Source organism: Camelina sativa, chromosome 3, assembly GCF_000633955.1.
Source record: "Camelina sativa cultivar DH55 chromosome 3, Cs, whole genome shotgun sequence".
Taxonomy (NCBI): domain Eukaryota; kingdom Viridiplantae; phylum Streptophyta; class Magnoliopsida; order Brassicales; family Brassicaceae; genus Camelina; species Camelina sativa.
In genome coordinates this window covers 22,390,788-22,404,410 of record NC_025687.1, presented here as the reverse complement: position 1 = coordinate 22,404,410, position 13,623 = coordinate 22,390,788, and the positions used below count along the sequence as shown (strand labels likewise).

General features: G+C 31.6%; 1 protein-coding gene across 1 annotated transcript in view; it reads left to right on the top strand.

Annotated features, from left to right (window-relative positions):
- LOC104777723 (serine/threonine-protein phosphatase 7 long form homolog) overlaps positions 1-3,415 on the top strand; it is a 7,810-nt gene extending 4,395 nt beyond the window's left edge. Inside the window, exons 8-13 of the mRNA XM_010502019.2 lie at positions 9-466; positions 578-1,105; positions 1,305-1,439; positions 1,599-1,706; positions 1,785-2,946; positions 3,192-3,415. Coding sequence (XP_010500321.1) covers positions 9-466; positions 578-1,105; positions 1,305-1,439; positions 1,599-1,706; positions 1,785-2,864 — 2,309 coding nt within the window. The 3' untranslated portion in view covers positions 2,865-2,946; positions 3,192-3,415. The remainder of the gene's footprint in view (positions 1-8; positions 467-577; positions 1,106-1,304; positions 1,440-1,598; positions 1,707-1,784; positions 2,947-3,191) is intronic.

The following is a 13,623-nucleotide window of genomic DNA, read 5'->3' as shown; positions in this document are numbered from 1 at the left end:
AGTGGAACATTTGGAAATGATGCCACCTATTCAGGATATAGGATGTGAGCAGTCTTTACCATCAGTTTCCCAGAAACCTCTTTTCTGGCCGTCAGGAGGGAAGCTTACTTTCAGTTGGATTTGTGATGTAATGTTGGGGTTTGATTGGTCGTCGAGGAATCTCCCACCTTGTGAATTTTCAAGTGTTCTGCCTTTTCATGTCTTGGATGAGCTGGTTCTCTCTGCTTCCAAAATCCTGAAAAAAGAGCCAAACTGCGTTAGGATTGAGAGTGACAAAGCAAAGGTCGTTGTGGTTGGAGATCTACATGGGCAGCTACATGATTTGTTGTTCCTCATGCAGGATGCAGGATTTCCTAATGGTGATGCAGGACTCCCGAATGGTGATCAGTTCTATGTGTTCAATGGGAATTATGTAAACAAAGGAGCTTGGGGTTTAGAAACCTTCTTGCTTCTTTTATCATGGAAGGTAATCTTATTATCTTTAAATTTGTGTCTTTGGAGCAGAATCTGCTATTATACAGCTAGACTAGTCATGCCACAACACATTTTAATAGCAGGCGCTTCATCTTTTTGCTAGGTGTTACTACCGGAAAGAGTATATCTTCTACGTGGCGGTCACGAGAGCGGAAGTTGTTCACAACTGTATGGATTTAAAAATGAAGTACTTACCAAGTATGGTGATAAAGGAGCTTCTGTCTACAAGAAGTGCTTGGAATGCTTTCAGTTACTTCCTTTGGCTTCTGTGATTGCTGGGAAGGTATTCACAGCTCATGGAGGTCTTTTTCGTGATGTATCAAGATTTCTCTCGGACAAGCAAGAACGAAGCAGAAAACGCAAGCGAGCTCAGAAAAAACAAACAGATAATAGTGTCCTTGAGACTGAAAACAGATCAGAGTCCTTGTCTCTTGGCTCGTTGAAGGATTTATTGAAAGTGAAAAGGCGTGTTATAGATCCTCCTACTGGAGGTTCAAATTTGATTCCTGGTGACATTCTTTGGTCAGATCCATCACAAGACAACGGCCTCTTTCCTAACAAAGAGAGAGGGATCGGTTTGTTGTGGGGTCCTGATTGCACCGCAAAGTTCCTACAAGACAATGATCTAAAGGTTAGATTGATTAGTTTCGTGAAAATAAATTGTCAAAAAGATTGCACCTAGAAGCATTGAGAATTAGATAGCAGAATTGAGTGGGGAGTCAACCAAATGCTTTAGGATATAATCAGAACAATTTCGTTCTTTTTTGTATATTTGTGAGGTATTTCTTTTTACTCCTTCAGCTTCACGATGTTATTTCTTTGTATGGCAGTTGATCATCAGAGGGAAGGGAGCACCTGACGAAAGGGCTAAACGAGATGATCTTGCACCAATGGACGGAGGATATGCAAAAGACCATGAAGGGCTTATAACTTTGTTCAGTGCTCCTGATCATCCTCAGTTTCAGGTATGGTCTATCTGATATTCGTATTGGCTATCTTCAACCTGTAGTAAGCTCTTCAACAAAAATGGTTAAAAAATTTGGCTTGCCTATCTTCATATTAGGTTTAAAGCTGACAGAATATCTCATATCTTCTTGATGTTGTATCTGTTTTCTCGTATGCAGAACACAGAGGAGAGACACAACAACAAAGCAGCCTACATAATTTTACAAATCCCCGAATGTGAGGAGCTTAAATTTCAACCGCTTGAAGCAGTATCTCCGAGACCAAAGGTAATTCCACAGTTAATTACGAGAATCCTAAGTTATAAAATCTTTTAGTTTATTCTTGATATGTTCTGACATCCGCAGGCTGAGGCGTACTACGACTATAGAAGCCTGGTTCATTCACCCAGCAATTTAGTACACAATATTAATAATTCTGTTGATTCACCATCCTCAGCGCCTGATGACAAAGATAGTTTAATATCTTCTGAAAATGTGATATATAAGTCCATGGATCTCTCTGACCAGATGGAAGTGGATGAAAGAGATGATGTCGATTCCAAGTGCTCAGAATCTAGAACTGATGAAGTTACAGCTTTTGGATCTCTAGCCTCTAGTGATAAAGATATGGCGGTTGATTCTTCAGAGAATACTGAAAATGGTTCCAAAGAAGCTGACCATTCCGAATCTTGTACTCTTAAAGTTACTGATCTGGAACCGCAGTCAGCTTGTGATCTGTATGTGCCTGATTCTGGAGAATTCCTAGAAACTCGGACAGAAAAGGTTGCGGATATTGAACCAATGTCAGTTGATGAAATTGCTGGTGAGCCTGAATCCAGAATTGCAGAAGAAAATGACGTAGAAGCCTGTGACATTACTAATATTTCAGAAGAGAAAGCAGAAGGAAGAAAAAGCGAGTCTTTTGAGGCGCCAAATAATGTAATAAGTAAAGACAAGCCTTGTGATGCCAAACCAAGAGTAGATGACCGTAGCACCACTGGTGATGCTGGAGTAGAATTGGAAATTACATATGATGAGAAACTGGATACTACAGCAACTGAGATCATAGGGAACGGTAGAGCTGAATGTACGACAGAGAGAAACAGAGAGATAGCCACTGATGGTACTGAGAAGTCAGAACGTTCAACCAGCAAACTCAATAATGCAGTGCCCGGTGAAGAAGATATGGATGATTCTGATCTGGGGACTGTAAATGGTGGTTTATCGAAATGTCTAACAAGCAAGCCAGTGGTGGGTCATGACAAGTTTACAAATGTTACGAAACCTTCTCATAATAAGGATTATGGAGAGTCTGCAGATAAACCAGAGAGAGTAGTCAAACTGGTTACCTATTCTAAGCGCAAGTCAGCTGATAAAAAACACATGGTTGATTCTAATGAAGACTCCCAACAGAAGGATAATAATGCTGTTGATACTAAAGAGTAAGGGTTCTCTTGACAAGTCGCACTGGGTTCCAAAAGATATGGAATCATAGAATGTCGTTCCAGTGGTCTCCTTTCCAACTGAGGTATATATAATCTCTCTTATAAACCTGTCTAGGCTTACAAACACCCTTAGCATCACTAGTCTGTTTATATTTTTGTGGTTGTATTGATTTGATTTAAGAGGGTTCTGTGGTAAATTCCCGTTAACAGGTTCAATTCATTTCCAACACATGCATCTTCTTACCATGAGCAAAACTTACAAATGTTGATACACAAATCGAAAATCTTTTAGCTCATACTTCTGAGTCATCTCTTGATTGATTTGCAGATGATGAACAGCTGAATCACTTTGGATGTGTCCTCACTCCTCAAAGCCAATGTACAGTAGCTGGTCAAATCCATCCTAACCGGATCCGGTTTGCTAATATAAGTTTGATTTTGGAGTTTGATTAGTCTATAGTGCTGTAAACCTTATTCTCTTTTCTTGAAATAACTTTCTCAATCAAAGTTTATGTTAGTTTACATAGTGTAAGTTTTGTATTTCTTTTTAAAGTGTCTTTCATGAATCATCATAGAAATTAGAAAAAACTAAAAACGGTAAATTGTTTACTAGAACATAGAAATCTTCTCTAAACATTGCTAATACAAGAAGGGCACAGCGGAGACAGCTGCGTCAGCTTAGATCTGGGGTCTCGTTCTCTGCAGTGACACTAAAGAGATGGCCAGTATCTGCATCATCATCAGATAGGAAGTGCACATGATAAAGAGGAGGTTGGTCATCGAGCAGAGCATCACCATAAGATTCAGCTGCATCATCATTCAGAGACTCATCTGGGGTCTCGTTCTCTATAGTAACACTATAGAGATGGTCGATATCTGCATCATCATCATCAGACGGGAACTGCACATGATAAAGAGGAGGTTGGCCTTCAAGCGAAGCATCACCATCAAATTCAGATGAGTCATCATCCAGAATCTGCACTTGGACTTGGAGATGAGGGTTAGGTGATGGAGGAGCATCACCATCAGATTCAGATGAGTCATCATCCAGAAACTGCACTCAGACTTGGTGTTGAGTTAGAGGAAGATCATCATCAAAATGATAATAAATATGAGTAGGTTGGACTTGTGAATAACAGTGTCGGGATATGTGATGACGAGTGGTAGGTGATGGTGGAGGAGGAGCATCATCACCGTCGTACTCATCATGGTTGCTTGCGATCTAGTATAGAACCACAACAAAGACAATATCCACCAATCCTAAAACCTGAAAAATCAATGCCACAAACGATTGTTATCTCAAACTCAATCTCAGATTCACGCACCAAAATCTCAATTTCCTACTAATTTTCTTCAATCTATCCATGAATCACGTAATCGATTGTTTTCTATGCTCTAAAGTTTCAAAATCTTAAATCTCCATAGATCTCGAAACAACTTCTCCGTCGTAAATCAATTTCGGAATCCCTAACCACCACAATTCTAAACTCAATACCAAAACAAAACCTACAATGGCGATTTTACGAGTGACTTATCCAATTTCGAACGCGTTTTGGTACGTGAACGGCGTCGTATCATAGAACGACTGCGTTTTTTTAGAACCGATAAAAGAGTTTGTAACCTCACTTCTTATATTTCATTCCTAGTTATACAAATATAATTTCCATTAATAGTACATAATATGCACATATACCAAATTTGTTAATTGTAGGTTAGTTTACATACTAATTTTTGCAAATCCAATTATTAATTTCTTTTTAGTCTGTACACACTTTTTATGATTATTTGAAATTCTTATAAAAGCTTGATTAGTACAATATGATAAACATGTAACTTTATATCAATGAACAATATTTAGAAATTACTATAGGAAGATGATATTAACAATACTATCCTAAAAAATAGGTTTTGAATCATTACATTATAAAACGAAATAAAATTTATTATTTACATCAAATATTTATGTTTAATTTGGTTTTAATTTAGTAAATATTTTGACAAGATTTTGACATGTATAAAAAAATCCTTAGTCATATTGGGAAATTAACTAATAAGATAAATTGGGTTAAACAAAATTAGTCGTTAACATAATTATAACATGTGTCAAGATATCGATTTAAGATGTTGACCATTGTTCAAATTCGACGTTCAAATGATGATGGCATATGTCAATTATCAATGTGGGCATTATCCTACCTATATATATATATATATATTTCTATCTATATATACATTTTTGGAGACATTTATCAAATAAATCCTGAAGTTGGTACTTATTTACAAAGAATGTCATTGTCATTAAATTTTAAATTTATAAATTATAAAACAAAATTTAAAATCAAGATTTTGTGCTGAACAAAAATTCCTAAAATATCTCCTTAATCAATTAAGGACTAATTAAATATTTTTTTTGTAAATTCCTAAATATTTCCTAAAATAGCTCCTCCCTCTTCCCGAGCATATTCTACATCCTTTTTGTCCCTCCACTCGGCGTGAGTGCTTGGATCTTTCTTCAAAGGAATTCTTCCGTAGAGTCGCTCCAACTTAGTTAGAATGGGCCCAACACTCCTCTATGATTAACCTCCGAATAATGAGTAGGTAGTTCTATCCCTTTGATTCATCCTAAGCACCTTATGAAGCCCATGTGTTGTTTCAGAAGAAGCGGGAGCCTACGTCTATGCATCGACTTAACTTTCTGATTGGCATTAGTATAGAATGGGCGACTAATAGAAGCATCAATCTTAAATCATTATAATATTTAATGCTAACAATAAAAAGTGTATGTGCAAATTCCAAATTAAGGAGATATTTTTGGAGACATTTAGCAAATAAATCCTGAAATTGATAATTATTTACAAGGAATGTCTTTGGCATTAAAGTTTAAATTTATAAATTATAAAATGAAATTTAAAATCATTTTGTGCTGAAAAAAAATTACTAAAATATCTCCTCAATCAATTAACGACTAATTAAATATTTGTTTTGTAAAATTCCTAAATATTTCATAAAATATCTCCTTAATTCATTACAATATTTAATGCTAACAATAAAAAAATGTATATGCAAATCCCACATTAATCTTTACGTCTAAAGATTTTGTTTGAAATATAAAATAATATTTTTTAATTAAAATTATGTTCTTCCTATCATCTTTGTTTGATTTATTTAGTTTACTTGTTTTAAATCATCATAAAATACATAAAACTAATGTAACTATATTTTTTTACATTTTTCGTTATTTGGATTTTGAAAAACGTGCATATTGTACTTAAGCAAAGAAGAAAATTTGTGTTTAGATATCTAGCGTGATGAGTTTGGGTATTAATATTAATTGAAAATTATATCATTAACTGTTAGTAAATCATCAGTTCATTATTTTGTTAACACTATCGACATTAAAATATTAGGCATATCTAATTGAGTTTATTCAATTACGATTATATAAAGTAAACAAACATTACTACGGTATACCACATGTTATATTATGAATTAACAATTTAAACTGGTAAACCTAAATAATATATAGATATAAAGGATATACAATTTAAATTTACAAAACATTAGTCCTATATGTAGTTACTCTACTAAAACATTACATTTTTATTTTACTTTTAAAAATATAGTGTTGCCATGTACCGCGGGTTAAAACCTAGTTAATTATTATGGCTGATTCCTTCTTCTTTTATTGTTATCTTCTACAAGTGAACATCTCCATCATCTAATCGCTTCTAACCGCTCGAAACCACTGAATTCCAAAAGCTTCTTCTTGTTGCGGGCGATTGCGGTTGGAATTTTTTTTTTCAAAAAACAAAAAAAAATATAATAAAATAATTTTTTCTTATATCTTCAACCTAACCATTATACCCATTAAATATGGAAGAAATGAATTAAAAATACGATTAAGGAGATTAGAAAGAGTAATTACAACAAAATAAAATTATACTTAACAAAAACCCAGAAAACATGATGTAAAGTTATTGGCACATCACACATAAGTTTAAAAAAATATAAATANTTCCTAAATATTTCATAAAATATCTCCTTAATTCATTACAATATTTAATGCTAACAATAAAAAAATGTATATGCAAATCCCACATTAATCTTTACGTCTAAAGATTTTGTTTGAAATATAAAATAATATTTTTTAATTAAAATTATGTTCTTCCTATCATCTTTGTTTGATTTATTTAGTTTACTTGTTTTAAATCATCATAAAATACATAAAACTAATGTAACTATATTTTTTTACATTTTTCGTTATTTGGATTTTGAAAAACGTGCATATTGTACTTAAGCAAAGAAGAAAATTTGTGTTTAGATATCTAGCGTGATGAGTTTGGGTATTAATATTAATTGAAAATTATATCATTAACTGTTAGTAAATCATCAGTTCATTATTTTGTTAACACTATCGACATTAAAATATTAGGCATATCTAATTGAGTTTATTCAATTACGATTATATAAAGTAAACAAACATTACTACGGTATACCACATGTTATATTATGAATTAACAATTTAAACTGGTAAACCTAAATAATATATAGATATAAAGGATATACAATTTAAATTTACAAAACATTAGTCCTATATGTAGTTACTCTACTAAAACATTACATTTTTATTTTACTTTTAAAAATATAGTGTTGCCATGTACCGCGGGTTAAAACCTAGTTAATTATTATGGCTGATTCCTTCTTCTTTTATTGTTATCTTCTACAAGTGAACATCTCCATCATCTAATCGCTTCTAACCGCTCGAAACCACTGAATTCCAAAAGCTTCTTCTTGTTGCGGGCGATTGCGGTTGGAATTTTTTTTTTCAAAAAACAAAAAAAAATATAATAAAATAATTTTTTCTTATATCTTCAACCTAACCATTATACCCATTAAATATGGAAGAAATGAATTAAAAATACGATTAAGGAGATTAGAAAGAGTAATTACAACAAAATAAAATTATACTTAACAAAAACCCAGAAAACATGATGTAAAGTTATTGGCACATCACACATAAGTTTAAAAAAATATAAATAAATATAACATTTCATCAAAAGTTTAAGAAAATAAGATTATTTGTGAAAATATTACAACAAATTACAATGACTCTTCTCAACTCTTTCATAATCAATTTACCTTGGCCTTGTAATTCAATTTGAGGAACTTATTGAGTATTTGAGATTTAGGAGAGAGGATCTATAATCTAAAGTATATGTTTTGTCATTTTTCACATTACTTGATTAAATTGTGAGTGAAAAGCCAAATGCATAAAGTAATGAGTATTTCAATATGAAATTTATTTGTTTTTTTGAATAATTATATTAGTATTTTTAATGATTTTTATATATAAATCAAGTTTAATAAAGTTTTTGGTGTTTTAAAACATTTATATAATTATATATTACATTTATTATGCTTTAACCGCTATTGCAACCATTAGTCTGCAAACACACTCATTTTAAAACACGAAACCAGTTATTCAAAATGCTAAATAGCCGGAATCGCAACCGCAAATGCTGCTTTTGAACCAGTCATGCCGTCAGTGGCACCGTGGTTACATGTATATGCAAGTGTGGAAAATTGTTGAAAGTTGTTGTTAGTGACTAAATATGTGGAAAATCATGTTCGCAATAACAATAGAGTTTGATAGAATTGCAAAATCAATAATAACAAAGGATTTTAAATAGAATTACAAAATCCACACACCAATAACTGAAGATTTTAGATGAATTTCAAAATTATCATACCAATAACAGAAGATTTTATTAAGAATATAAGAATCTGCCAACCAATAACCATAAACTCTTAAAAATCTTTTAAAACTATCCTCCCAATAACCCCCTAGAATTTGTAAAGGTAATTACGTAATAAATTGTATCTTAACAAAAGAAAAAAATATATATATATTGCAAGTTAAAAATAGAGGTTATGCTAATTATTAACCCGTTTTTTAAGACTAGTAATCCTTTCTAAATTTTGTTCATAAAATACCATATCGGAAAGTGTAATCCAACTCAGACCCAATAAAACCAACATGAGTTAACCGGAAACTAAGTCATAAATAGAGAAACTGTGGGCCTAAAAAAGATCCATGAGGCCGTGCATGATCCGACGCAGCAGATCCATTGAACCCGTTTTTGTTATAAAATTAGAAGAAAAATAAGGTAAAAACTGAGAAGGTCATATTAGAAAATGATTTAATTCTCTTCTGCCCGTCTGTCTGAATTTCTTCTCTACACTATTCCCATTAATTCTACATACCTCTATACTTTCACAATAATTTTAATTCTCAATTTTGCTCTTTCCTTTAATATTTATTTATTTATATGAATAAAAATTATTCAGAAAAACTTAAAAAAATAAATCAATCATGATACACCTCTTTTTCTCCATCACGAACTCGTCCGTACAACACAACATCTCCACCATTAAAGCTCCACCAATGCTCAATTTAGGTAAACTTTTTTGGCTTATTAACTGTTTAGTAAGATTTAACCTGTTTGAAAATCATTTATGATGCATGCACACATATTGTTGTTTAATTTGTACTCAATTTGGAGATTGTAGATTTTAAAATTAATCATGTTATGTTCATCTAATTAATTCTCATTTGTGTTTCAGTCGATTAGGGTCGAGTTACGTTTAGAATTTACATAATTCAGTGGTTAAATTGTACCGAACTGTAGCTAGATAAAAGTCAATTTTGCTCCAATTTCGATTTAGGTACAACTGGTACTACTGATACAACTAGTATTATTGAATATTGATACAAGGTGACAACTATTTTAATGTTAGTTTTTATTCATTTTCAGAGGATAATGAATTCTAGTTGTCACATATTCAAATATTTTGATTGCAGGAGATATTGTTTAAAGAATTGAGATGAAATACAATAGATTTAAAAAAAAAAATATTTGTCATGCTCGTTTAAAGAAGACTATATTATGTGTTACTTATTGTTCCTCACACTCGTTTAGTGAATACTATGTTTTGTATGTGGAACTCACTAAAATTGTCGAACAAATCATTTTTAGTTATAGTTTTGTTTGTGTTTTTTTTTGCGGTACAACTGAATATAATTGGTACAACTTAGTTTACTAGTAAAATAAAATAAAACTCATAACAAAACAATGTTATAGAGTATTTATTTTTATATTACTACCTACTAAAACCATATTATTCTGAATGAAATAGAAAATTATTTAAAAACATTAGCCACACCAGGTCTCATTTTTACTTCAGTTACATTACACTTTTATGATTACTTTGTAAATATTAACCTCATTAGTATGTGAAACAGAAAAAACAACGTATTTTAACAAATATTTTTATACGAAAGTATAGGAAGTGTATTTTAGGTACTTAATGTAATTAGTACAACTACAAAAAAGATTTATAATCTTAAAAACAACTACTTATAAGTTTATACTATCAAAGTACAACTATGTATAAACGAGTACAACTACAATCTTGAAGTACAATTACTTACAAAATTTGAGGATATTTTATTACTTTTTTGGCGGCACATGTGTTAAATAATGTATTTTCTATCTTTTTATTTAAACATGTGATTCATGTTTAAATCCATTTTAATATCAATTTTAATTTATTATTACTTTATTTTTGTTAAATTCACCAAGTTTTAGAAATGTTTCAGTTGTACCTAAGTGTTCTAGTAGTACATAAATAGTCTTAGTTGTACCTAATAGTTCTAGAAGTATAGACAAGTTTTCTAGAAAAAACGAGTTCCATTATACATCAAAGTTCTCATATGTTTCTGTATTCTCTTTTGCCTTGTAAAATAAATTTCCTAATTCATATTCATCCGTGAAATATCTTTCCTTTACTAGGCGTACGCTTGGCCCTGAAAGTTACCATTGTCTTTTTTCTTGTTCACCTTCTTCTTCATCTTAACCATGGAGTTTTCTATGTCTTCTTCTCAGAATTTTCACTATAGTACAAAGAGGCATTGACACATGGATTAACAACAAAAATACACAACAATTGAGATTTCAGAAAGTATTTTACTGCATTTTAGAATTTACTGCATTTTAGAAATTGTTTAGATAGAAAGTTAAATATATCTAGTATTTGTAACAAGGGTAGACATAAAAAATGAACTGAAGCAAAACCAAGCCAACCTGCAGAGAAACACTCATTAAACCAAAACCGCTGTGCAACCGAACTTCGTTTATCAAAATTCATTAGAAAGAGGACTTTTGATATATACATTTTAATGGACGACTAAATATACAATGTTGTTACCAACCAACTAAATTTGAATGGATTTCTGTTAAAATGAACCAAAATAGGACCAAAAAGTTTTCAAACCGAACTAAAAGAAGATATTTGTACTAATATGACCCGTTTCCTAAAACATTAAACCGCAGAAGCAAACAATTTATACGGGAACAAGAAGAAAAAAACGGATGACCATGACTTAGTTTTGTACCTTCCGAAAACCGGGAATCTAGCATTCGCAGCCAAGTTCTTTAGTCGATCCAAGGCACCGGGCGTGTAAGTGTCAGCAGAGACTAAAGCTGGGTTGAAGCCCATTAGTCGGTGGTAACGAGCATAATTTATAAACACGGTGTCTTTTTCAGAACCATGCAATCCGATAACAAACACGAGCACATCATTTAAACAACTTGCAGGTAGACCCTTTAAGTGCAATGTTTAGCTACAACTACTCATTCTGCATGTTAGAAAAGTCCAGCAATTTGGATGCAACAGTGTCAATGCATACACAAACACAAACATATCATAGGTCTTGCAATTAGCCAAAAAGTGCTTGAAATAAACTTTTTCTATCTAGCTTAATTCTGCATCTGAATCTGCCGTGATCATATGCAACAATACCAACCTATGAAATAAAGTATAACAAATTAAATGAACTGATAAAGAATGAAAGACATAATCAGATAAACTTAGCATAAGGTGATATTCTAGTAACAATAAACAATATCATAACAAACTAATTAAACGTCGAAAACTTAAGACTATTTTCAGATGGTCTATAACTTGTTTATCCATACGAGATTCTGGTAAGAATGATTCTGAGCATAAATGACAATTTTAGGGCTCACTGACACAGCTAATGAAACTTCCAGATCACAAAAGTTGAAATTGGTGATGATACGGCAAATTTGAAGAACGATGAAGAAGTTTGAATCAGGGTGATATGATGAGATTAAAAAAAAAAAGCAGACACAAATAATAGCAGACCACAAAACAATGTCCGAAAGTTCATATAAGAGACCAAAGTTGAAACCCAACTCCTATTTAGATAATAAGCAGGCTAGTATCAGGAATGTTAGACACATCCATACATGTGTCACAAGGAGAGATCTTAACAACAAAACAAGAGCAAGCAAAGAAAATAAAGCAGATTCCATGTTGGTGCTATCTTCAAGCAGATTCCAGAAATCAATATTCTATTACTAATATCAATATTGTAATATGTTATAAATATACATTTTATAGAAAAATAAATTTTATAAAAATACTAGCAATTGACCCGCGATAGCGCGGGAGTTAGATGAAGGTGTATTTGGAGGTTTTGTTGTGTATATTATTTTTTGGTTATGTAAATTCATCTTTATGCCTGTTTTTGTATTTGATTTGGGTGCTTATGTTGTTTGTTAGATATTTTTTTAAAAAAAAATAGGTTTTGCAGTAAGTATAATTTAGTGTGCTTTTTTCTTTTCAAAATTTGAGATCATCTTCTGTGTTTTTTAAATGTTTTCTAAATAATTATGATGAGAAGATGAGAAGTTAACATTGTGTATTTAAAGTTGTTGTTAGTTGTGATTAATGTATTATTATTTGTTATTTTGTTATTGTCTAGTATTTGACATGTGCTTAGTGAGGGAGTTTGATTAGAGTGTGATATGTGTTTTTTGGTGGATATTTATAAAGTGTTTTGTTATTTTCTCTTTATATCTTGGTTGCTATTTTTTGGTGTTTTTTTTTTTTTGAAATGGTCATTTTGGATTTTTTGCTTGCTTTTTTGTTGCATTAAGTATAATCTACTGTGTAGTTTTCCATTATTATTTTATATTAGTTGTGTTTATTTTAAAATTTGGTGTTGTTTTCAGTTATTTAAATTGCATATTTGTAGATTATGATGTATAAGTTGATTTCTGGATGTAATAGTTTTTTTTGCATTGTTTTTTTTTCCTATTATCCGTTTGTTTTTTTGTGATTGTGTTACAAAGTTTGTAAGTTTAGTAATTTTTTACAAGGTTTTTAATTTACTTACATTCAGGTGTTTATATATATATACATATATATATTTCTCCTTACGTACATTGATTGGGCTCAAATATCCGTTTAGGCCTTTAAAGGTAGTGGTGTTTTGGGTCTAGATTGGGTTTTATTGATTTGAGGATGTATTTGTCCTTTTGGGAAATAGTCTGTGTCTTGTAGTTGTGTTTTTTCTTCTTTACCGTATATCGGTTGTTGGACGGAATGGTGTGTATCAATATTTCAAATTAAAGGATAGTAGTAGGCTTGTAGATCTTATTTTGATGGGCATTCTTCGTTTTGAAGCATTCATTGTGTCGATACATAAAACTTTAATTTTTTTGGCGCCTTTGGGAAGGTTTTGTCTTACCTTCGAAAATCGGTAGTGGAAATTGGTGCTCTCCTGGTTAGTTCGTTGACCGTCTGTGTTAATTGGTTCTCCCATGTACATTTCATTCTCTAATTAAGTAATCGAATCTTTTAAGAAGGTTGTTATAATTTTAGTTTCAACA